A 22,194-nucleotide genomic window follows, 5' to 3' on the forward strand; every position below is an offset into this window, starting at 1 on the left:
TTCTCTCTGTAATTATTTCAGATCGGAGATAGAAAAGTGAGATATAAAAGTTTCGCGACCACTGGGACGTTATTTAATTTAACAATATATCGCAATTTAGTGATAATTGTATATAGATTTCAGATGCTATTGCGTTGTGTTGCTATCTGCGAAGAATAATTGCCTCGATAGAAATAACTACTTGTGATAGAAATAACAACGTTCCGCCAGTGATTCCAACTAATATTTTTCTTATAATAATAGTCAACGCTCTTATTTAGGTATTATTAATTTATAATCCGATCGAAAGAAATTTTATTTACTGCGTACATCGGCAATCTCACGACTTTAAGTGATTAAAAATTCACTTTAAAATGTCCTCATTAAAATTTGCAGCTACATATTTTTCTCATCGCTAAACATTATCGATAATATTGATCTGCTTCTCGTTGATTGATATTATTTTCTCCTAGGAATAGTAGAATTTCTTTATATGTATATAATATATATACAAAGTGTTCACTAAAATTTGCATTACATTTAAGAACAGACGGAGAGAATTTTTTTTTAATTTACCCTGCAAATCATGTTAATTATGGGACAATATAGTATTTAGACAAATTTTACTGTGCACTACAATAAGATTTTACAGTAAAATTTATTGTAGTGCACAGTAAAATTTGCCTAAATACTATATTGTCCCATAATTAACATGATTTGCAGGGTAAATTTAAAAAAAATTCTCTCCGTGTATAATATTTACATAATAAAAATGGATTTAGTAAAAGGAAAACATCTATGCAAAAATTATTACGTATAAAATACTCATGAAGTAGTCATAAAATTTTAAAGAACTTGAAGATTGCATCACCCACTCTTGCAGAACTAATGTTAAATACAGCAAGCAGTACGTGAAAAATAGAATATTGTGAAGAAAACAAATCAGACGAGATGAAATGAGTTTTTTTTTTACTCAGTTTTATTATATACTATCTGTAATTACTTGATATCTCTTGGCGGAAGGCAAAAGCAGGCGAGACGGAAAAGTTATAAATGCGTTGCGGTCTACCACTTCTCTCCGTCCGATGTTAGCACGTGATAAGAACGCTATCCATTGTCTGCGTTCTATTGCTTGCGCATCAGAAATAAGAAACCAAAGTCGGAAACTTCATTACGGATACTTAAAAAAAAATTGACTATCTATTTTCTACTTAAATTCATTTTACATTTATTCGGTAGAGAAAAAAAGTTCGTCTTTGTATTTTAATTCAGAAGTGGTCTATTAAATATAGTCTACTAAATATAATTGATAGTAATTAATTTTTTTCTCTGTCTTCTTTGTTTTAAATTTTTGATCGTCAAGATCGCAATACTTTAGTTTAAAAACTTTAGATCGACTGCTCGTTAAGCGCTGTAAGTAAAGCCTAAGTGGCGTTTAAGAGACTTGCATGCAACATCAAAATCTTGACAATCTTGGCACGAAAAAATATATGACTGAAAAAAAGAATACTATTTTTAGATTAATTAATATATGTAAAAAAAATTAAAAAAAAATTATTAATTATCTAAAACTCAAATGCGATTAAAATTTCTGTATAAATTAAATTTCTTTATAAAACTGACACGTTTGTTTATGAGACACTAAAAATTCGACAGCGAGGAATTAAATTAATGTAAAGTTATAGTAACCTAAAACACGGTGCGTATTTCCATAATCAAAATTTATAATTCCAAGTCGCAGTAATCTCTTCTCGAAATGCGGATTCAGCTCTAGCGAACTCGTCAGAAAAGGAAACGAGAGACGAGATTGAATTTCCGTAGAGTGAACAGAAATTCGTCGAGAGAAGAAAGAGGAGGCTGGTCCAGCGTGAACCTGCCTAATGTGAACACAGCGTTCTTCGGAGTAATCGGAGTAGTCCGGAGACTCCGGAGCACGCCGCCGCGCCGCGCGCGCGCTCCGCGCTGCGCGCCAGTACGGGGCCGTGGTTGTGCGGCGCGATTCGAACGACATCGTGCGTGCGCGCGTGCAGGCCGGTGTGGTGGCTATCTGCGCGTTCGCGCACGCAGAGTGCGGGACGGTGCGGGAGTTCGGGACACGGTCGATCGCGCGGACGTGTCGGTGTCGTCGGTGTCCGTCTCGGGTGCTCGGGTGTCGGGTGTTCGGGGAGTACGCTACGCGTACGGCACGGTGCGTAGCGCGTGTGTCGCATTATGCGTTACGCGGAACGTCAATAACGTCATATACGTATACAGCGCGGCGGGTATCGGCATACGGCGTTACTGGTCCCCTGTACCAGCTCGGGGCTCTGGGATTCTCCCATTCGCGGTAGTCACACACGCGCTGGCAGAGTGTTATATCTCGTATATACATATACATATCTCTCTCTCTCTCTCTCTCCTCCGGCCTGGCATGAAATGTCAAGCGTCCTGCGTTACCATGGGCTGAATCTCGCCGTGCCGTAGCTGTCAGATCGCGCGCGCGACACGAAGAGACGAGAGGACACACACCGCGGTCATCACCGCGTGCCCGGGGCAGGTGATCCGGGTGCCAGCGACAAGAGACGGTCAGGCCGGGAGTGAAAGTGGAAGTGTAGAGTCTAGCTCTCGTTCGGCTCGCTTTTTTTCCCCCCCTCGCTGTACAGCGTGGTATTTTCCCGAGCGACGCGGGGACAAAGGGTTCTCGCCCGCGACCACGAGGAGGCCCCGACGAGGACCCACCGTCGCGCGACGTTCCCGTGCCGATGTTCGATCGCCAGCGATGGAGCTCATGGAGCCCGAGAAGCCTGTCATGCAGGGGATACTGCTGCTGCCGCCGCAGGGAATGCTAGGCCAGCTCAAGGTTGGTTCGCGGCGAGAGATAATTCCGTGGGATGCAGTACCGCGCGCACGTTGGCGCGATACGCGATATCGCGCGCGCGGCGACGCATCATCGGCACGAACGGCTGTTCCTACTTCCTCTTCCCCCTCCCTCTTTCTCCCCGTTTCGCGCTCTTCCCTTTTTTTTTCGTGCTCTCTTCCGCTCGAGACAGCCGCAACAGGTACACACGCGCACATGCCACGCGTGCCACAGCACGCCCTTCAAAGGGCTGTGCTCGTAAACGCGTAGAAAAGGATCAATTACACTTTGACATTCCGACACGCTCTTGCATTATCTGTATGACTGTATATTTATATATAACACAGGAGGATTTCAAGCGAATGTACACACACGCCCGTTTTGTTTCTAGAAATCCTGGCACAAGAGATTCTGCCAGCTATTCCGAACGAGCAACTACGGGATCAAACGCGTCGAGATCTACGACAGTCAGGAGGAGGCGATAATGCAGTCCCACTCTCCACGCATCGTCACGCTGGACGCCTGCATAAAAATTGCGCCCAGCAATCAGTCGCATGTCTTCACCGTACGTAATGTTTATTCCATCCTTGGATTCGCTTCTGCGTGTCTTTCCTTTTCATCTGAACCCAATTCTTCACTGTTGACCGTCTCGAGAACGACGGCGTTACTTACCTCACGTGTGTCCGTATGTTGTGCACAGGTGGTGACTAAATCGGGAATACACTACTTCGGCTGTTACTCGGAGATCGAGATGACTCACTGGATCACGGCGTTCCAATTGGTCGCGTTCAAGGACAGTGTATCGAATCAGATAGAGGAGAACAACGATCTGTATTGCACCAGCGGGGAGGGTGTATTCTCCGTGAAGGTCGTAGAAACGGACGCGTCCAAGCGGTGCGGGCTGGAAGCGAGGAACTACACTTTGGTGGTCGCCAAGGTGGACATGAAGCTGATGGACGGTGACATTGTTCTATTCACATGGCCGTACAGGTATATCAGGCGGTACGGATACCGGGACGGGAAGTTCATCTTCGAGGCGGGAAGAAAGTGCGAGTCCGGCGAGGGCTCCTTCCGCCTGGAGCACGGCAGCCAGCAGGAGATCTTCAAATGCATGTACGCGAAAATGAGGAGCATGAAGAAGCTGATGGACGAGGAAAACAATCCGAGCGTGGAGTGCAACGACACGCAATTTCAGGCAGCCCTGTCTATGGAGGCTGGCTCCAGGGCGGCCTTACCTCCCTCGTCGAACAATTCTAGCAATTTGATCGACATAGATTTTTCCACCGCGCAGAATTCCCAGAAGCCCCTGACCTCGTCGTCGACGAGTATGGATTCCGCGATCTCGTCGAGCAGGTCGATAGGCAAGTCCAAGCCCGCCAAGCCGCCGCGTAAGTACGTCTTCGCTAATCTGCTGGAGAAGAAGTGTCTCGACTCGGAGTTCCTGGACCTGCCCACGTGCGGGGAGTACCGAGCTATAAGCCAGGGTAATTCGCCGGAATTGTCTCACAAGAGCATCGGCAGTGTTGCGCGCGAGGACGAGGAGAAGCACCCCTACGACTTGGTGGAGATCAGGAATGACGCTTGGAAGACGCACGGCATCGACAGCGTGCATCACACGGAGAGAGTGAACTCGAATCTACCCGGCGAGCGAGACAAGGAGAACGACAATGACGACCTGCAGTACGAGATCATGATGCCGATACGGAATCACGATGCATTCCAGAATTCGTGCAAGAGCAAATGCGGCGTCACCGGCGATAACGCGACAATCGTCGGGCCGTCGGCGACGCAGGCGGTCGCCAAGACCGACGAGTCGGATTACGATAAATTGGAGCACTTCGGATCCGCGACGAAACTTAGTCAGAAGACTACGTATAAGTACACGAATTCCTCGCCAAGCATACATTCCAACGTCTCTCACGGGGAAAGTTCTAATCTCGTTAATCCGACGTGGTCCAATTACGAAATCGTCGAGGACATGTCCGCCATCAGACTGGCCGACGACAGTCATCTCGGTTACGGGATGATCCGGAAGAAGCCGGATCTTTCCGAGACAGCTGCCACCGGTAACATCGCGGGTGGTCCGCAGCATAAGGTTTTCAACAACAGCGAATATGCAATTGTATCAAAACCAAAAAGGGTGTAAGGTATACCGTTCGAGTAAACAATTCGAGATATCCTTTCAAAGTACGACGACCATGCCACAAAAGAAAATTCGACTTTACAAAATTCTTCTCTTTTTGTAATTGTTTGTAAGGATATGAAGAATATGCTAGTCCATACCGCGTGTGGTTATATAGAATAAAAAGTATTTCTCTTGCTTTACAAGATGATTGGCACGTTGCAAAAATAATTTCATCAAGTACTTTCGCATTATCACATTTGTTCAATATTTCTATTCGCTTTTTACATCATTTTTAGAGACTAGTCCTCTTAATCGCTGTTATACGATCTATGTCTAGGAAAAGTGTCTAGTAAACATCTAAAAATTCCATAGACGCATTTGTGCCTTCTTATAAAAGATATTCTAGTGTTGATCTAGGAAAGCTCAAAGTGATTAGTAATTTTATCTAACTGCATTCGACTGATTTATCAGAATACCTGTATAGTGCCTTGTAGAAACAAAAATGTTCTAATTGATGCCAAAATGACTACTAAATCGTTGTGAACGTGCAAGCGCGTTGAAATATCAGTATCTTGATATTTGAATATATAATATTGGTGTACTTAGAAAATTATTATTTACATATATATTACAGTCATAATTTTCTAATACCGCTATTACTTTTACTCTCACAACCACTGTACTACTGTTATCGCGCTCTTACTCTATGACTATTGTTATATAGATAAATCACGTTTATATCTATTATTAGACTTTTAAACGGTGCGAAAAAAAAACACGTTTATTCTATGCGGACATGTTACAAATTTGATACGATTTAAACGTTTTAAAGTGCGAAACTATCGATATAAATATGTACATAATTTGATACAAATGCTCTCGTAAAGAGATAATTGATTGATCATCACAATTGGATAAACTTATAGATATTTTAACATTATATGCTGCCGCAATTTTATATAAATATATATATATATATATGCACAATGAATATTAGTGCTTTCGTCGGCGATCGAATCGATCATTTGCCTTAATATAAATATATAATAATCCTATACAAATATTTGTGCAATGCAGAATATTGAAAGTACAAAAAGAAATTGTTTCATTCGTATAATAGAAAGCACTATTATTCATTATGCTGAAATGAATGACTACAAGTCATGCAATAATTATATAAATAGGAGTAAATAACTATTATCTTTTATACATATTTTTTTTTATTTGCAGTCTTTTTACAAAAAGTTCCGTAACAATTTTAAGAAATTGTTGAGAAGCCATTTGTAATAATACGTCCTTTGTGCCAAACAAATGGTCTACCATTGATTGAAATATCGATTAATATATACATAAATAGACAATAGTTGATAAGAACTGCGCCAATCAATATTCAAATTCTGGAATATATCGAACAGACACGTAAGACGAAAACTACTTTCTAGATCACGTATTGCGTTAGATTGTATTTTTAGCAGATGTATTATTAGTATATTTTAAAAAATTATACACATGCTTAAGGTTGAGTCTTGCATGTGTAATCTACTTATTTGGTTTGCCAAACATCAGTAACAAAATTTATATCTACAGACGAATTTTGTTGTTTTAAAATAACTGTCTCATCCAGCGCGACAATACTTTCATCTAAATGTAAATGATTTTTTTTTTCAGCGCATTCTGTATCTTTTAAAGCGACTTGCGTACATTTTGCGGCTGTACTCGTCGATTCTATGTTATACACAAATTTATGCAATAAATTTGTAACAGAGAACATTTTATACGCTTGTATTTATTATAATTATCATTATACATCTACATTTATTATTGTACTTTTATTTAGGGGATAGACTAGAGACTTAAAGGGGAAATTTCAACTCCCCTTCGATTCCTCAATCATTTTAACTTTATCGGGGCATTCGTTGCCTGACTTCATCTCGCATTCGGCATCCTCATTCAAGACAGCGTCATAATAGCCGTCCCTGTCATTCATTATCTTTCGCACGGTCTCGCCCTTCAGGGCCATGAGCTTCTCGATGTTTATCCGGTTATTTATTTCTGAGAACCATCCCAGATTATCGGCAATAAGGTGATTGTTGTGGCAGCCGTCGCATCTCACTATCACCACCCCCTTGTTGTACGCGAGCTTCGATATCAGCTTGCTGGTCCTCGTATTGCATTTCTTGCACGTGAACATCAGCTTCATCTTCCCTTCCAGCTTGCCCAATTCTGCGCGACCGCCGCCGCCGCCGCCGTCCTCGTGAACGAGTCGCGCGTGACACGGCGGCACCCCGACGAAGCCGCTTGGCTTCCGTAGAACTGGAACGTGACAGCACGCCACGTGCCGCGTGCGCAACGCACGTGCGCCGAGACGAAGCACCTGCCGAACGGGAAGCATCCTCGAGCTCGCTACCGGTTATCCCCGACGACGTCCGCACCGTACGTTCCTCGTCCTCGTGGTTTTCACGACGTTAATTGGCGAAGCTCCGCACGTGTTGCCGCGACGTAAATAAGGTTCCAAGGCACAAGAAATCTGTGGACAGATCCCGCGACAAACGTATTGCATTATACACCCTCCAATCTTTAGAAACTTTAAATCGTTTTCGAAATTTTGCAACAAACAATTCTACCGGTTGAATCAATTATCAATTAACGATATAAATTGAATCAGAGTTCGACCAAAAGCCGCCCGTAAGATTCCTGAATTCGGTGTCTTCGGTCATCGGTGTGATACAGTGAGATATGTAACATACTGGCACGTGAGCCTTGGGGTGGTGGGGATGACCGAACTGTGCGACAGTAGTGCGAGGAGGACAATTGACAGCCATGCAGCTTGGGGACGTCTGCCTCATTTTAATGACGTCATCGAAGTGAGACAGACGTTCCCAGGTTGCATCATGGCTGTCACTCTCGCACAGCGGCTACCCCCACTACGCGTTCTCTTAGGGATGGCTCACTCCAGGAGTCCTATAGATTATCGTCCGCAAAGCCATCTCCTTCCGTCCCGTCGAAAATCGGGCGGGAACTCGGCGAGTCACGGGGTCGCGCTCCAAAACTCGTCCGTTTACCGCGACGCGTGCCAGTAGATGTAAACAAGAATTTGATTTAAAACAGTTGTAACGTAAATAATAGTTGTAACTGTCATTTGGTTCACGCGGTGCGCAGCTGAGCGGACGTAGCTAGCGGACGTAGCGTCGCGGGGAGACACGCGAGATCCCGTCGTCCCCGTCGTGCTGTTGATCCCGACGTGAGCACTCGGGGCTCGAAGTGACGCGCACAACCGCGTCATAACCTGTACACGAGCGTCTCGTTGTCGGACGGACGGACGCTAGGGCGACTAGCCTGAGCGCGTTCAGGCGGGATAGACGCGCGTGTCCCCGGGCGTGTCCGTTGAACGCACGACGACCACCGAGCGCGCGCACGGAACCGCGCTCGGTATGAGAGGCCGCGAGAGGTGCGAGAGAATGTATCGTCGTAGACAGCTACCACTAGTATGGAATACGATTCGGAATCCAGCTGCGAGGGCCGTTGTCTGAGAGACCTGGTGAATCCGGACTCGCCGCCGCCGCCGCCGCCGCCGGCGCGCGAAAGATGCGACCGACGAGACTCGCCGCCGCCGCCGCCGCCGCTGTCGTCGATCGAGCCGTTCAAGTTCAGGTCGAGCCACGGCAAGAAGAGCCTCTCCGCCCAGGTGATGGAGTATTACCGCAAGTATTCCCGCGACCCCAGTCTCGATCAGTATTTCTCGCTGCCTGCGCCGAACGCCCCGCAGGAGGCCATTAAGTATTATTACAGCGTGTACGAGTTGAGCGCCCAGGTGGGTGGCTCGTCCAGCAGGCAGGACTGCGTCGGGGAGGAGTACAATCTCAAGTCCTATGTGCCGAGGGAGAGGCGTAGGTGGGTGAGGCCCCCGTTGATCGGGCAGTCCTCGAACGCCGCGGACGCCACGTCCAGGGCGTACGTTCAACCGTTGACAGACGGCGTTCAGACGCCGTCGCCCGATCTCAAGCACACCACGCCGGAGACGATACACGAGGAGAGCAACGAGAGCCAGGACAAGTTCTCGGAGGCGAACGAGAGAAAGCTGTCCTCCCCGACGTCCAGCGTGGCGTCCCACAAGCCGCTTGAGTGGGACAGCGGCGCGGACGTCGGTTACTTCAATTCGCACGCTCACAATAAGCAAGAGGACAAGAAGCTGAGCACCATAGAACGTATGGCTCTGGCGCGAGGATGCTCCGCCGCCTTACGGTTAGACCCGGAGGGCACCACCGAATCAGGGATGCAGTCCGGGAAGAACGCGGCCGCGCAAGGCGGCTCGAAATCCTCGACGGCCCCGGACGCGAATTCCACGCCGTTGATCGGGAACGTGTCGGGATCGGAGAGCGAGATGGAGATCACGCCTATCGTGAAGAATCACCTGCCGGGCATTATAACGGGAGATGACATCAAGTCGCAGGAGAGATGCGACGCCGCGCAACCGAGAGCCGTGGTGCGGTCCACCAGACTCGAGATACGCGACACCCCCACGTCGTCGTCGTCGTCGTCCGCGTTCAAGGTGCCGTCGTCGGTGAAGTGCTCGACGGTGGAGAGGAGGACCGTGAGCAAACGCAAGGAGGTCGCACGCCCGTCGAGCTCGCCGTTGACGAAGAGCATCTCGATGAACGTGTTGCCCGCGCTGTCGGCGAAATCCTCGTTGAAGAGAAGCCAGAGCGAGGTGAATTTACACGCCAAGGAGAGGAGAACCGTGTTTCCCCTGATCTTCGACTCCACGTCCTCCATCGCTACCGTGGTGAACAGGCCCGCCACGTGCGACAAGGTGATACAAACGAGTCCGGACGTGTGCACGCAGGAGTCCGTCGGCGTGCAGGTTTCGGATCTCGAGGAAAACAAGCCGCCGCCGTCGGCGGCGAAGGACCCCAATTCGCAGACGATACATTCTATTTTGAAGAGGTCCAAGGGCACGTACAAGGTGAAGAATCCAAGGAAGAGCGACGCTCCGCGTACGGCGGTCGACGCCGAGGTCGGCGCGGACGCGAAGGACAGCCAGCGACGTCGAAACAGCTCGGATGTGTCGCAGAACGACGCGTCGACCTCGGCGACGCCGCAGCCCGACGAGACGGAGAACGTGTCCGGGAGGGCCAACAGTTTCGAGTACTTCCCGGGGCACACCTACGCGAACGTGCCGAACGGGAGGGACAGCCACGTCTCGTCGGACACCGGTAGATCGAACTCGACCTTACCGAACAGCAGCTCCAGCGTCAACGACAAGCTCTGGGGCGACTCGGACAGCCTGGTCCGCGATCTCGAGCGAAGCGTCAACATCTTGAAGAGCCTCGTCGACGCCAACAAATGCGACAAGCAGATCAAGAAGCGGCTGATCCAGCACGTGATCAAGCGGCTCGTAACCGCGAAGTACACGGACGACAAGATCGAGCACAACTTGGAGGACAACGTCCCCTGGAATCCGGACGACGCCAGGAACAAGGTGTACCGCGCCGAGCTGCTGCAGGCCCTGGCGAACAAGCACAGCACCACCGAGTCCTCGGACGAGTGGAACCTGCGGAAGAAGGACGCGTCCATGCAGAAGTCGATCGGGACTACCAGCGACGTCATAAAGGAGGTCGCGTTGGAGAGCAGCAACAGCGACAAGTTCGACCGGCATACGGATAGAACGGAAATGGACGGCAGGAAGGCGCGACTGGGACTGAGGACGGACGACTGTCAGCAGACCAGCAACACGCCGACGGATCCCGATAAGAGCGAGAGCTCCGAGTGCTTCGTGCCTCAGCGCAATCACAAGAACGCCAAGGTGAACGACATATTTTGCTTCAAGGAGAACTGCAAACTGCCGCACCGAGAATCGACTACGACGAACAGTATACCACCGGATCACAACAGGATCCTGCTGGACGCCGTCGTGAATAACAGAAGAACCCCGGTCGAGTCGAACAACAACACGGATAACAATACTGACTGGAGGTTACCGACGACGTCGTCCGAGAGGCAGTTCGAATTGAAGAAGTGCAGCATGTCCGAATCCGGCGATTCCAAGCTCGTCAATTACGCCGAGATGGAGAAGAGAAATCAGCTGATTTGGATCACGAACGAGATCAGCCATCTCTGTAACTTGAAGAAGTACGTTTCGCACTGTTTTCTAACTTTTCCATTTTAGCAAACTTCTTTTTTCCTTGAACGCCACTTCAACTCTGGTTTTCAATTCTGGTTTCACATTATTTCACCAGATTGCTCGAACAGCCCAGGCGACTGGAGAGACCGAAATCCTCGCCGAGAAAATCGAAATCGGCGAATCTCAAGTCAAAGCAAGCAGCGATACTTAGGCGGGAGCAACACGCGGACGCCATACACAGGTATAATTTGTATTCGTTTGTAACATATTGTATAACTAACGCAGCGAGATTGTAATTCGCGTAATCTAATCGCCTTTTTAATTTCGTCCCCTCAGGAGCGTGTCCGATTTACAAGAGGATTCCGTGAACGAGCCGTGGTCGTCTCACTGCAACTTGGCGGCGTGCGAGGCTGCCGGCGACGGTATGGTCCAGCGGGTCATGAAACGTAACAGTTGCACGCAAACGGCCACCACGGGCGTGGCCAGTGCTTACTCGAAGACCGGCGGCGAGATCGTGTCAGCCGGCAGAACGACGCGGAGATCCGCGACGAAGCACGTGACCGTCGGTGTGCAGACGCTACCACCATCTCGGGAAGCGTCCTCGACGCCGCTGACGGACGCCGAGTCGGACGCGTACGACGCGAAACACGCGAACCCTCAGAAGTCGTGCGCGAGTTACCAAAACGGCGCCAAATGCAGAGATCAGTCGTGCCAGACGCACGCCGGCCCGGTCGTGCGGCGCACGTGCGCGCGATGTAAACAGAGCCCGTCCGAGACGGCCGCGTTGCTGGTCAGGTCGCGTAAGGGCTACCAGGAAGACGCGCCGCCGGCCGTTTCGCAGCAGACGCAGACGAATTACGCGAGCGACAACAGCGCGACGGAGCCCGCGCACCGTCACGCGTCGCAAAGCGGCAACGTCCAGACGAAACAGAAGGAGGCTAAGAATCAGATCAACGCGTCAAAATCAAAATGTAGCTGCGCACACGGCGCTTGTCCGTCCGTCACCGAGAACAAGGCCGGCTCGAGCGCCGTCAAAGTCAAACGGACTGAGTATTACAAACGACCGTTCACCACGTGTCCGTTGTGCTTTAAACAGAAGCCCGCTGTAGATGTCAACGGTGCCGTCTGCGCCGTATGCCAGAAGAATCCCTCCTGCACGCACGACAAAGTCTCGGGACAGGTCGAACAGAACTGCGGGAACGCGTGCGAGTGTGACAACGTCTCTGCTGACGACGCGGACAGAAGGATCGTCGTTGGTAAATCTCGACAAAGCTACAACGCTGAAAGCCAGGGCCGAATGCGCGCGCTGAACTACAGCGAACAGAGTGACACGGGAAAGATTTGCGATTGCGCGAACGATTTTACCGCGTGCCATAATTCGGGAGCCGCAGAAACTTTGTGCGAATGTTGTAATATCGACAATAACGGCTCGTGCCGCTTCGAGTGTCGCCTGAAGATTGAGGAGCGTCGACCGCAGACGCAGATTTACTCCGACAGTTCGCAGGACAGCGACGTGGCTCGACAACGTAAAGTACAAAGTAGCTTAAAATGCAATTGTGATGAGGCTTGCTCCTGTAGTAATAATCAAGCGAAGGACATTGTCAGAGGGAAGGCGCGCAAGGGTCGCACGTCGAAGCCAAATTACGTAGACGATACCAGTATTAATGACACCGAGAGAAATTACAAACATTGCCGCGCGTGTGGTGCCATGTATCAGAATGTCAGAAAGTGTGGCTGCCGTCAAACGTATCCCAAAGCTGTCGCGTATGAATTATCGTTTACGAAAGCAAACGCCTCGAAGAGTGAAATCTCGGATATTCCGAAAATCCCGAAGCAACCGTCGAACGCAGCAAAATCTGACGGCTGTCCTTGCGACATTATAAAGAGAAATAACTCCAACAAAAATCTTCATCAAACGAATACATTGCAGGTAAAACTTCAATTTAACAAATGGGACATTTGATTTAAATCTGATCGCGTGAAATAATTTTTATTTACAACGGCAACGTTCTCTGAAAAATTGTTTAAAAATGATAGAGAATAATGCGTTACAGTTCTTTTCGGATTAATGACACTTTAATTAAATTTGATTTCAGGATTTTTTATCTCGGAATAATCCTGAATTTGTGGGCAATGCGGAAACACGTAGGCAATATTTGTCGGAGATATGTCAATTGCGAGAATTGAGGAAGGAAAAGCGAATACAATTGTTGGCGATGGCGAGTATGTCCAACGTTATTAAATCCGCACCGATACGAAAGCCAACAGGTGAGATTAATTACTTGTATTATAAATCTGTCAAATTAATATTTTATATTTTGCTATTATTATTATTTGTTGAGGAAAATTTGCGAATTATAGCATTACACCTTCTCGTTACAGTTTACATGCAGCGAAAAATTACCGACGAGGAGATGAAGGAGAGATCGCGTAAACGATATCTCCGGCTGAACGAAGTGCGATTCAAACGGCGGCAACAGGAACGGCAAGAGGAAGCACGTCGGAATAAGCTAATGGCAACGATCTTTTGCAAGAGATTGCAGCAAAAAGTATTGAGGGGCCAAGTAGATTTATCTCAAAGTGTTAGCGTTATATCGAATTTGTAGAATTATTAGCGCCTACTTGTGTAGAGTGCTGTCCCGTTTTCGCAAATACCCACAACAAGAGCTATCTCACAGATTTTATTGAAATTTTGTTACCATAATTCTCGCAGAATTTAGATATTAAAAAAATAATACTTGTCATGCATAAGATATAAGAGTTTGGCGATTTTTATAAAAGAATATCGTTAAAATTTATTCCGAGAAACGTAATTAATAAAAAATTAATATTTATTTTTAAAATTTTTAATAAACAAAATATACATATTGTATTTTACAACTACAAACAAATATATCTCACTGCAAAATTATTCAAGTCAAATAAAATAGTGCAATTTAAAATAAGTAAATTTTAACAAAGTCTAAGAGATAGTTCTTAATGACATGCATACCTTAGTTTCTATAAACGCCTATTCTTAAGTGAGAAAGTTCTAAAATATTCTATTTCTTGAAGAAGAGATATATACGTTTGACACTTTAATTGTATTATCTCAGGTAGTTGCGTTAAAATTTGTATTACAATAATGTGTGTCTTTAGTAAAATTGCATAATAGGACTCGGATTAGATGATATTTATGAATATGTATTACAGACAATAGAAGATCTGATCTGTTTTACTTAACGTACAGGAGAGTTACTCGCGCAACTTTATCGTTAGAGTTTATCTTTAGTGCAAACGAGTGCAAACGACATGACTAAATAGTACAAAAGGATATCGAATCTTTTTACACGTTTTTTATATATTATATATACTTTACACGTCATAGATACAAGAACATTTTTTAGGACAATGATCTGTATGTTTCAGTTTCTGTTTTTTATAAATATGGAAATTAGATGAATACTCCGGTATAATTTCGCTGACTATGTATTTAAATACAAATACAATTATCTATGCCAATAAATAAAAGCTAATTATAATAAAGTTCTTTACATACAGATGGCATAAAAAATTGAATTTAGCGAAGTTATATCGGTATTAATTCTTGATAGAAATATAACGGTAATAAATTCATGTTTATTCGATGCACAGTAACAAAATTTATTTTCAAGTAGTATAACATATCATTGAAACATACCATCGATCATAAAAACTGAATGCTTTAAAATATAAAACATAATTAAAAATGTACGTAGTACCTGAATCTTGTAGTATAGCAGTTTTTTATTGCATACGAAATAAAACGTTCTAAGGAATTCTTAAAATATATGTATACTTTCAAAGCAGCGAAGAATGTCGCTTTATTCAACTTCTTATAACATTTATATACATATAAAGCTCTGTCAGTTGAGCAACCACGACAGCATAATATCACGCTTAACGCGATTCGATCTAACGCATATATAATGAAAGATAGAAAACGTCAAGGCAGATTTGCGTGATTTAATTAATCTAGGAATATGCGTATCATTTTGTGAAACCAGATATTTTATAATCGATATATTTTTTATAACTTTTTAATATATTGAAACCTGAAACATGCAACGCGTGTGAGAAACGAGAAGCTTGAAAAATTAAAACTTCGCTCTCGAGAGATATTTCTATTTGATTTTTTTTTAAATACTGTCGTTTACTAATTATTGTTTTGCAATTTTTTAAATATATTTCCGCGCGCTCCATTATAACCGTATTCTTTATATATTTTAGATTTAATTTTTTTTACTCCATTTTCTATATTTTTTTGAATAATCTTTCATTATTAATATTCCATTTTTTTGCTCCAAAAGTTCCAAGTAAATGCTCATTTCATTCTAATTCTAACAATAAGTGCGGAAAGCGCAACGTAAGGCAGCTAAAAGAAACTTTCCGCTTTCTCGATTATTTTCGGATGTTTCATTTTGGAGAAAATTGAAAAAAAATTCGCGTTTTATTATTTCGAATAATAGACAGAGTGGTATCTCAGGAAAATGTACGTTTGTGCATTCATTGTCTGGCATTTTTCGTTGTTGGGGAAAATTTTATTTTGTCGAAGGACACATTCGGTCCGTTGTTCTCGCGAACTGGATTCCGGCGAATAACGCGACAATGACCGCGACCGGTTACAGAACGGCGAATTCGTTCTTCCATCGTCGATTGGTTCCCCGCGCACGAGCGAGCGCCCGTACTTTCTCCCGGGGAATGTGCGGCTGCAGCGGTTGTGCGTGGAACCGTGTCCCACGAAGGCCGATTCGGCTTTCTAGTCGCGTTTCCGCTCGTTTCCGTTGCCGCACGAGAGAGAGACTGGCGAGGATCGGCGTGGCGTCCAGCGAATTCGCCGTGTGATACACGCAGTTTACCCTCCGTTATCCGTCAATCCGCGTCCCCGTTATCGCGCGTGTGGTGACCGCGTACGGATTGCTCAATCGCGAATTTAGTCAACCACACTGACTCGTCTGATTATCAGCGATGAATCGCCACGATTGCACGTAGTTTCCCGATCGTCTGTCCGTTCCATCGGCTTCTCGCTATTGGCGATCTCGTGGGTATCCCGATAAGAGTCAACGACACGCTTTGGAGCGCTCATGGGAGGAAGATGATCAAGCGATGGCAGGTGTCGTGAGAAAGAAGGGAACGAATGCTCTCGTGACGCTTCTAGGATGCTTGTTTCTTTCTTGCGGTAATTATCAGCCAGAGAAATAGTGCATATTAAGGGAAATATATATTCGTGAAAAAAAAAATCGAAAACATATCGCTTTATCCGGCGTCGATGTCTCCGACGAATACGAGTCTGTGCAGTGCGCGCGGCAGGAAATTTGGAGCTCGGAATTATTCGGAGCGAAATTCTTTTTTAAAGAATTTATATATTTTTATATTTTATTTTTTACATATTGTTTATAATACTTAACTTACATATACGTATTACCTCGATCGTACTAAGAAATTGCAACATTAAAAATAGCTAAACAAATATTTTCAATTTATCTATACACAAATATTTCAATTTGTAAAAAAAAAACGAAAGTAGAAAGTAACATTGCAAAATTAAATTTTATTAACATTGCAGAATTGGAAAATTGTATTTTATGCTATTGTTTCTAAGAAATTTCTTGATTTATTAAATATTTCGAATAATGTCAGCAGCTTATGCAGAGGAGGATAATGGAGAAAAATACAAAGGAAAATATCTGGGAAAATTAAATCCGTATCATCATCAAGTTTCCGGCGACGTCTGGGCTGTGGACCAGTACACTTTGCTGCTGACATCCTTTAATTACGATGGCAATGGAGCTGACACATTTTTCTGGGCAGGCGCATCAAATAGACCAGGCCCGCAAGGATTTATTGTCCCCGATGAATGGAGCAAGTAAGCTATATTTCTTTCCGTTAATTTGAAAAGAGAACCTGACGAGATTTTGAAGATAAAGTGCAGAAAATCGCATCTCTCGAGTATACGTGTGTTCTTTCAGAACAAACATATTGGACCGTTACTTTAACAAGGATTTTACTTTAACCCTGCCGGATAATAAGAAAATAACGGATATCAAGTGGTTCGCAGTGTACGATTTAGCGAGTCAGGTATTACGAATTTTATGAACGATATATTAAGATTTCGTGTATACGGTATTCGTATTTAACATTTAAGTATCAAATATAAGATAAAGAACAAGAATTACTTATTAAATCCATAGACAGAGTCGCCGATGGCTTGAAATGTTATTTTTTAATAATAATTTTTTAATAGAACACCTTCGGCGATGTCTACATTCCGGAGGAGTTTGACCCACCCGCGCCTCAAAAAATATCACAGCTATCGAAAAGATCTCACAATGTCTCGTCAGAGCCCATCGTGATCCTGGATTCGAAAACAATCAGTATTCCGCAATTCAACTACGACGGGAAAGGTGCGGACACGTACTTTTGGATCGGTCTTGGCCCGCAACCATCCAGCAAGGGCCAGAAAGTGCCCGATGAATACGGATAGTAAGAAGAATAAAATAAAATTATAGACTCCTATCGATGCGAATAAATTAATTATAAATTATAATTAAAAGTCTCGTTTATAAATTATCGCAGAAACAAGGGATCCAGCTTGAAATCGAGGCTGGCGCCAGCACAATCGAATGCGACTTATGTCAAAATAACTCGCTATTTATTTGCAAATTAATACCGGGATTAGGGCCATCAATTTGCAAATAAATAGCGAGTTTACACAAGTCGCATTCTACACTTCTACACAAGTTCGATTGCCTCACGACTGTAATTAAAAATATTTAGAAGTATATGTAAAACAGCACATTTCTCTCTTTCTAGCATGGATTCTCTCAGATCGTATAATAACGAGGATATCATACTGGAGCTGCCAGGCGACAAGACCATCTTCAACATAGACTGGCTAAGTGTTTTCGACGTAAAGTCCAAGTCCAATTACGGTTCTGTCATTATACCCGACGGGCTCAACGTACCGCCGTCGTTGATAAAAGTTCTCAAGCAAACCAAGTCACTCCCGAATTGCGTTCAGCTGCACAAGCGATATCAGGTCGCATGGGAGATTTTCGGTCCGCAGATCACCATTCAGTTGGCAGGTCAAGTCGGTACGTATAATTTGCTCATAGATTCTCAATTATCTCTTTAAAAAAATCGAAATTCGAAAGAGATCGCTCGCTTCCGATTTTTCCAGCCGAGGACGAATACATGGCGTTCGGTTTGTCCGGTTCCGAGACCTCCAGCCGAATGGAAGGTGCGGATGTGGCTGTTGCGTACATGGACGACACACGAGGATATGCCACGGACTACAACATTACGGCAAAGGCGCCAGTGTGTAAAGTTATTTAAGTAATAAGTTCGCGAATAGAGGAAAGAGGCAAAGAAACGAAGGACGCAACATATTAACGCGCGTTCTAATGATTGTGACAGTGTGGGAAAGTTCTCGGTCAGTACAAAGGGGTCTGTAGAGACGAGCTTCTCGGTGGTTTAGACAGCAACCAGCTCTTCACCGCGGTGAGAGAGGACGGCATCAATACCATCACGTATCGACGTACACTTATTCCATGTGAGTCACGTAGCCGCGCGCGTTTTTCTCTTTTCTTTTTTTATAAATGCTCATTATACGATGTAAAAATTTTACTTTTTCGCACAGCTGATGTCGGAGACAAAGATTTTCCCACGGATAAACCGGTGTACGTGGTTTGGGCCTTGGGTAGGCTTGATAAAACTAACAACGAACCGAGTTTCCACGATGTATATCCAAGGAGCGACGTGGTGCTCGAGTTGAGTCGTAAGGAACCGGAAAATACATGCATCGATTTCACGGAGCATAATAAGAAAATCTTCTCTAGGTGCGAAGTACATTTTTATCATACATATGTATATGTGTATATATCAAATTATTTTTTAATATTACAAATAATATATTTTTTTTGTGAGGGGGGAGAAGGATTTTCTTAAGTGACTACTGATCACTTTTGCAGAGAACCTTGGCAAAAAACGGAAATATTCGACAGAAGCGTTAGAACTTTCAAAGCAACCATCGGACCCTCCGGGGGCAAACGGGGGTATGAAGGAATCACAGGTATAAAACTTAATTACTAAATAATTTTCGGCAATCGTTTATCTCTTTTCCGACGATACGCCGAGAAAAATCTACGAAATGCGTGTCCGCAGGTAAATCGTCGATGGGTCTCGCTTGGTACATCGAAGGCGCATTGATACCCGAGTTATACCTACGTCGAGGCTTGACGTACAGTTTCCGCGTTCACGGCGGGAACAATCCGCACAGCGCGGATCTCTATCATCCGTTAATAATAACCGACGAGCCTCACGGGGGATACGACACGCTCAGCGATCTTGCGCAAAGTAAGATCAGGGTGTTGGCTGGCGTTGAACTGACCAGGAGAGGTCGACCGCGACCGACCGCGGGTTCGTATAAATTTTCCCTACGCAAATCACGCTTACATATAAATTTAGATGTTCTCAGAGTCCTTCACTTGATTTCTTATTTTTCGCCTCGATTTTTCTTTCGGAAAAAACAGTGGCTGCTTTGAGATTAAAATTCTCGCAGCCACTTCAGCACAATCGAACTTGCACAAAAATTACCGCCTGTTATTCGCTAATTAACCGTCCGAATCACAATTTTTTGCTTCAGCCGTTTCGGAATAAACAATGGCTTATTTTTCAGTTGGACCGCTTTGCTTAAGCAAGCACAACGGTCGAGACAGAAGACTGGACGATAACTTCCCGTCGTTTAAGAAATTCAACAGGACCCTCGTGCAAGTCTGCGTGCCAGGTAAATTCTCCTTCGAGCTGAAATCCTTAACTTTCTTAAAAGGACGTTGATTACAATTCCGGAAACGTTCGCGTTTTTGTAGACGCATAAAGACGAATTGACGATTCGTAAAGATAATTCTCTCATGTGCAGGAGAAGGTGGCACTTTGGTAATAAGTCCAAACTCGACGTGGCCCGATCTGGTTTATTATCAGTCCTTCACGCACGCAAACATGGGATGGAAGATTCACGTGGTCGATTCTTACACGAATAAGAATAGTGCAATCGTACATAAATTGTCATTACTTGTTACAATCGCGGCTGTGCTTCGCGGTTTATTATAAGATTGAAGATTAAATAAATCGCGGAAAAATATTTCTATTATCAAATATTTTTTCTGCAATTTATTTAAATAGTTTACATAAGAATGCGCTAAATTATTTTTAACAAATTACTAATTCTTGCACTTCAACGTGTACATATCGATGATGCAACACGAGGAGACGCTGAATCACTGTGCGCGCTGATTTTATCGAAGAATCAAGAAACTATAATACAATAGTTCCTGTAATAAGCACTGCATTCCTTGCAGGTCATTGCAGAATTGCACGATTTAATAACGAGATAAGTTTTATATGCTCTCTCTCTCTCTATTTCACTATGAAATAAACTTTAATTTATGTCAATTTATATTTAAAGAATATTTAAAGAAACATTAATTTATGTCATAAAAATAAAAGGATATTAAACTTTCTCAAGTTGTTGCAATAACTTTTTATTTCGTATACTGTTTTAATTAGTCTAATTAATTAGTCTAATAGGATATCGTGAGCATATAAAAGACAACATACATTACACATGCAATGCATCGTGTTCGTTATCGAACAATGAGAAAATTGATGTAAGTATATCTTTAATATTTACGTGTTTAAATCAAATGCCAATTCCGTAATAATTCAAATAATTTCTCTTTTAAATCTCCTTGCAAAAATTTGCAGATTTTATCAAGGCAAGCAAGAACGTATCGTTTACTTCAATTGTATGTTTATATAATGCGTTCTCTCAATTAATATTCTCGCTCACATAATTAATACACAATAAATTGTAATGTTTTAACATCTGTAAACAAATGTTTCTAATAATCTCGAGTGTAAGATCTATGTTCGGTAATGTAGTTAAAATTTACAGATTCTTATGCAAAACGTTGACAAATCTTGCTTTATTTCTATTGACATCTCATACGGCATATCTGTCTTTACACCTTTACACTCCTAAATAAAATGCTGAAATACTTAAAAAGCAAGTCCATTTTAGTTACAATCTAGATATTCTAAATCTATCTTAAATCTTTAAGGCTGAAACTATGTGTTACATTGGCCACGTTCAGCAGAATGTTGCAATGTTCAGTTGCAATTTATTTTGGAAGTTCTCTTCGCTGAGACAGGATTATTTCTCTAGATGTAAAAGTATAATAATCCAATCGATGCAAAGCGCTGAGAATTGACTTCTGCGGCTATTGAACGCGGCTATTGTTTCTGTGTTATAATATCTCTATCAGTATCAAGTTTTTACAAGTTTTTGTGTATCAACTTCGAAATCGCACGTCTCAAAATTCAATGTGGTTGTTAATTTTTCAGCACTTGAAAGATATATATACATATATATTATGACTTTTATAAATCTCTTCACGTTGAAGATAATAACAAATTTAAACTATAAAGCGCGCTTAAAGAAATTAATTATATACATAAAAAATAAATTAGTAAGCAAAGCCGAAAAGCCTTAATAATTAGGATTCGGATGTTGATAAATAAACCTTAATAGCAGCTGGCAATACAACGCAATCGTAAGTTAGGCAAAAAAATGCGTTTAAGAACAATTTTTTGACTTTTTCGAATAACGAATATGATTGAGGATTTGATTTTATGATTTGTCAGAGATAATTTAATGTGAAAAACAATAATTTTAGAAATATAATTTATACGGCGATAAATAAAAAAAAGGAAATCTAAACTTACATTAAAAAAAAGAATTAAGAGAAAGCGTTCAATATTAACAAATGTCAGTATCATTTAATATTTAATATCAACATCCGAATAAAAAAAACGTTTATAATTAGTATAGCATAACATTAATACAAAGTAGATATAGAATATAAAGGCACTCTATTACAGTTCCTATATTAATGGCTAGAGCAATAAAATCATTGTATAATATCATCAACAAGATACTATTAAAGACCGACAATCTTATGGGAGTTAGTGACTTAAGATTTCAACAATTAGTCCATAATATAATATTAATTTTATATAATTTATTATTAAACCAATGTTTAATGTTTCTATTAGACA

The 22,194-nt window shown here is 43.4% G+C and overlaps 4 protein-coding genes across 7 annotated transcripts; 3 read left to right on the forward strand and 1 right to left on the reverse strand.

Moving 5' to 3' along the window:
- Positions 1 to 1,994: 1,994 nt before the first annotated feature.
- Positions 1,995 to 6,708, forward strand: LOC105449372 (docking protein 3). 2 transcript variants are annotated; one of them, XM_011688562.1, is made up of 3 exons: positions 1,995 to 2,818; positions 3,207 to 3,380; positions 3,516 to 6,708. In XM_011688562.1, the coding sequence occupies exons 1-3, from the start codon at positions 2,738 to 2,740 to the stop codon at positions 4,959 to 4,961; spliced, it is 1,701 nt and encodes a 566-aa protein (XP_011686864.1). In that variant the 5' UTR covers positions 1,995 to 2,737; the 3' UTR covers positions 4,962 to 6,708. The 2 variants fall into 2 exon arrangements, with proteins under 2 accessions (XP_011686864.1, XP_011686865.1); XM_011688563.1 differs by lacking the exon at positions 1,995 to 2,818 and adding an exon at positions 3,000 to 3,133.
- LOC105449370 (DNL-type zinc finger protein-like) lies at positions 6,698 to 7,784 on the reverse strand. 3 transcript variants are annotated; one of them, XM_011688561.1, is made up of 2 exons: positions 7,688 to 7,784; positions 6,698 to 7,467 (listed from the first exon to the last, which is right to left on the reverse strand). In XM_011688561.1, exon 2 carries the CDS (start codon positions 7,330 to 7,332, stop codon positions 6,808 to 6,810), a length of 525 nt encoding a protein of 174 aa, XP_011686863.1. In that variant the 5' UTR covers positions 7,333 to 7,467; positions 7,688 to 7,784; the 3' UTR covers positions 6,698 to 6,807. The 3 variants fall into 3 exon arrangements, with proteins under 3 accessions (XP_011686863.1, XP_011686861.1, XP_011686862.1); XM_011688559.1 differs by lacking the exon at positions 7,688 to 7,784 and adding an exon at positions 7,565 to 7,677; XM_011688560.1 differs by lacking the exon at positions 7,688 to 7,784 and adding an exon at positions 7,557 to 7,677.
- A 264-nt stretch (positions 7,785 to 8,048) lies between these two features.
- On the forward strand, positions 8,049 to 13,886 carry LOC105449373. The gene is made up of 5 exons (XM_011688565.1): positions 8,049 to 11,069; positions 11,177 to 11,302; positions 11,398 to 12,991; positions 13,158 to 13,329; positions 13,444 to 13,886. Exons 1-5 carry the CDS (start codon positions 8,428 to 8,430, stop codon positions 13,665 to 13,667), a joined length of 4,758 nt encoding a protein of 1,585 aa, XP_011686867.1. The 5' UTR covers positions 8,049 to 8,427; the 3' UTR covers positions 13,668 to 13,886.
- A 1,868-nt stretch (positions 13,887 to 15,754) lies between these two features.
- Positions 15,755 to 21,142, forward strand: LOC105449374 (protein Skeletor, isoforms B/C). The gene is made up of 12 exons (XM_011688566.1): positions 15,755 to 16,258; positions 16,723 to 16,945; positions 17,049 to 17,157; positions 17,324 to 17,562; positions 17,893 to 18,173; positions 18,260 to 18,396; positions 18,496 to 18,631; positions 18,719 to 18,917; positions 19,050 to 19,150; positions 19,243 to 19,497; positions 19,757 to 19,864; positions 19,997 to 21,142. Exons 1-12 carry the CDS (start codon positions 16,186 to 16,188, stop codon positions 20,185 to 20,187), a joined length of 2,052 nt encoding a protein of 683 aa, XP_011686868.1. The 5' UTR covers positions 15,755 to 16,185; the 3' UTR covers positions 20,188 to 21,142.
- The last annotated feature ends 1,052 nt before the right edge of the window (positions 21,143 to 22,194 follow it).

Source organism: Wasmannia auropunctata, unplaced genomic scaffold (genome assembly GCF_000956235.1).
Source record: "Wasmannia auropunctata unplaced genomic scaffold, wasmannia.A_1.0 LD336076.1, whole genome shotgun sequence".
Lineage (NCBI taxonomy): Eukaryota > Metazoa > Arthropoda > Insecta > Hymenoptera > Formicidae > Wasmannia > Wasmannia auropunctata.

What these genes read in the sequence shown, in the direction of transcription:
- LOC105449374 (XM_011688566.1), top strand. Translation starts at nt 16,186, where the DNA reads ATGGCAGGTGTCGTGAGAAAGAAGGGAACGAATGCTCTCGTGACGCTT. An exon ending in GTCCCCGATGAATGGAGCAA is followed by an intron (nt 16,946 to 17,048) that starts GTAAGCTATATT and finishes GTGTTCTTTCAG; the next exon opens with AACAAACATATTGGACCGTT. An exon ending in GGGGTATGAAGGAATCACAG is followed by an intron (nt 19,151 to 19,242) that starts GTATAAAACTTA and finishes GCGTGTCCGCAG; the next exon opens with GTAAATCGTCGATGGGTCTC.
- LOC105449373 (XM_011688565.1), top strand. Translation starts at nt 8,428, where the DNA reads ATGGAATACGATTCGGAATCCAGCTGCGAGGGCCGTTGTCTGAGAGAC. An exon ending in CATCTCTGTAACTTGAAGAA is followed by an intron (nt 11,070 to 11,176) that starts GTACGTTTCGCA and finishes TTATTTCACCAG; the next exon opens with ATTGCTCGAACAGCCCAGGC. An exon ending in ACCGATACGAAAGCCAACAG is followed by an intron (nt 13,330 to 13,443) that starts GTGAGATTAATT and finishes TTCTCGTTACAG; the next exon opens with TTTACATGCAGCGAAAAATT.
- LOC105449372 (XM_011688562.1), top strand. Translation starts at nt 2,738, where the DNA reads ATGGAGCTCATGGAGCCCGAGAAGCCTGTCATGCAGGGGATACTGCTG. An exon ending in GAATGCTAGGCCAGCTCAAG is followed by an intron (nt 2,819 to 3,206) that starts GTTGGTTCGCGG and finishes TTTTGTTTCTAG; the next exon opens with AAATCCTGGCACAAGAGATT. An exon ending in ATCAGTCGCATGTCTTCACC is followed by an intron (nt 3,381 to 3,515) that starts GTACGTAATGTT and finishes TGTTGTGCACAG; the next exon opens with GTGGTGACTAAATCGGGAAT.
- LOC105449370 (XM_011688561.1), bottom strand. Translation starts at nt 7,332, where the DNA reads ATGCTTCCCGTTCGGCAGGTGCTTCGTCTCGGCGCACGTGCGTTGCGC.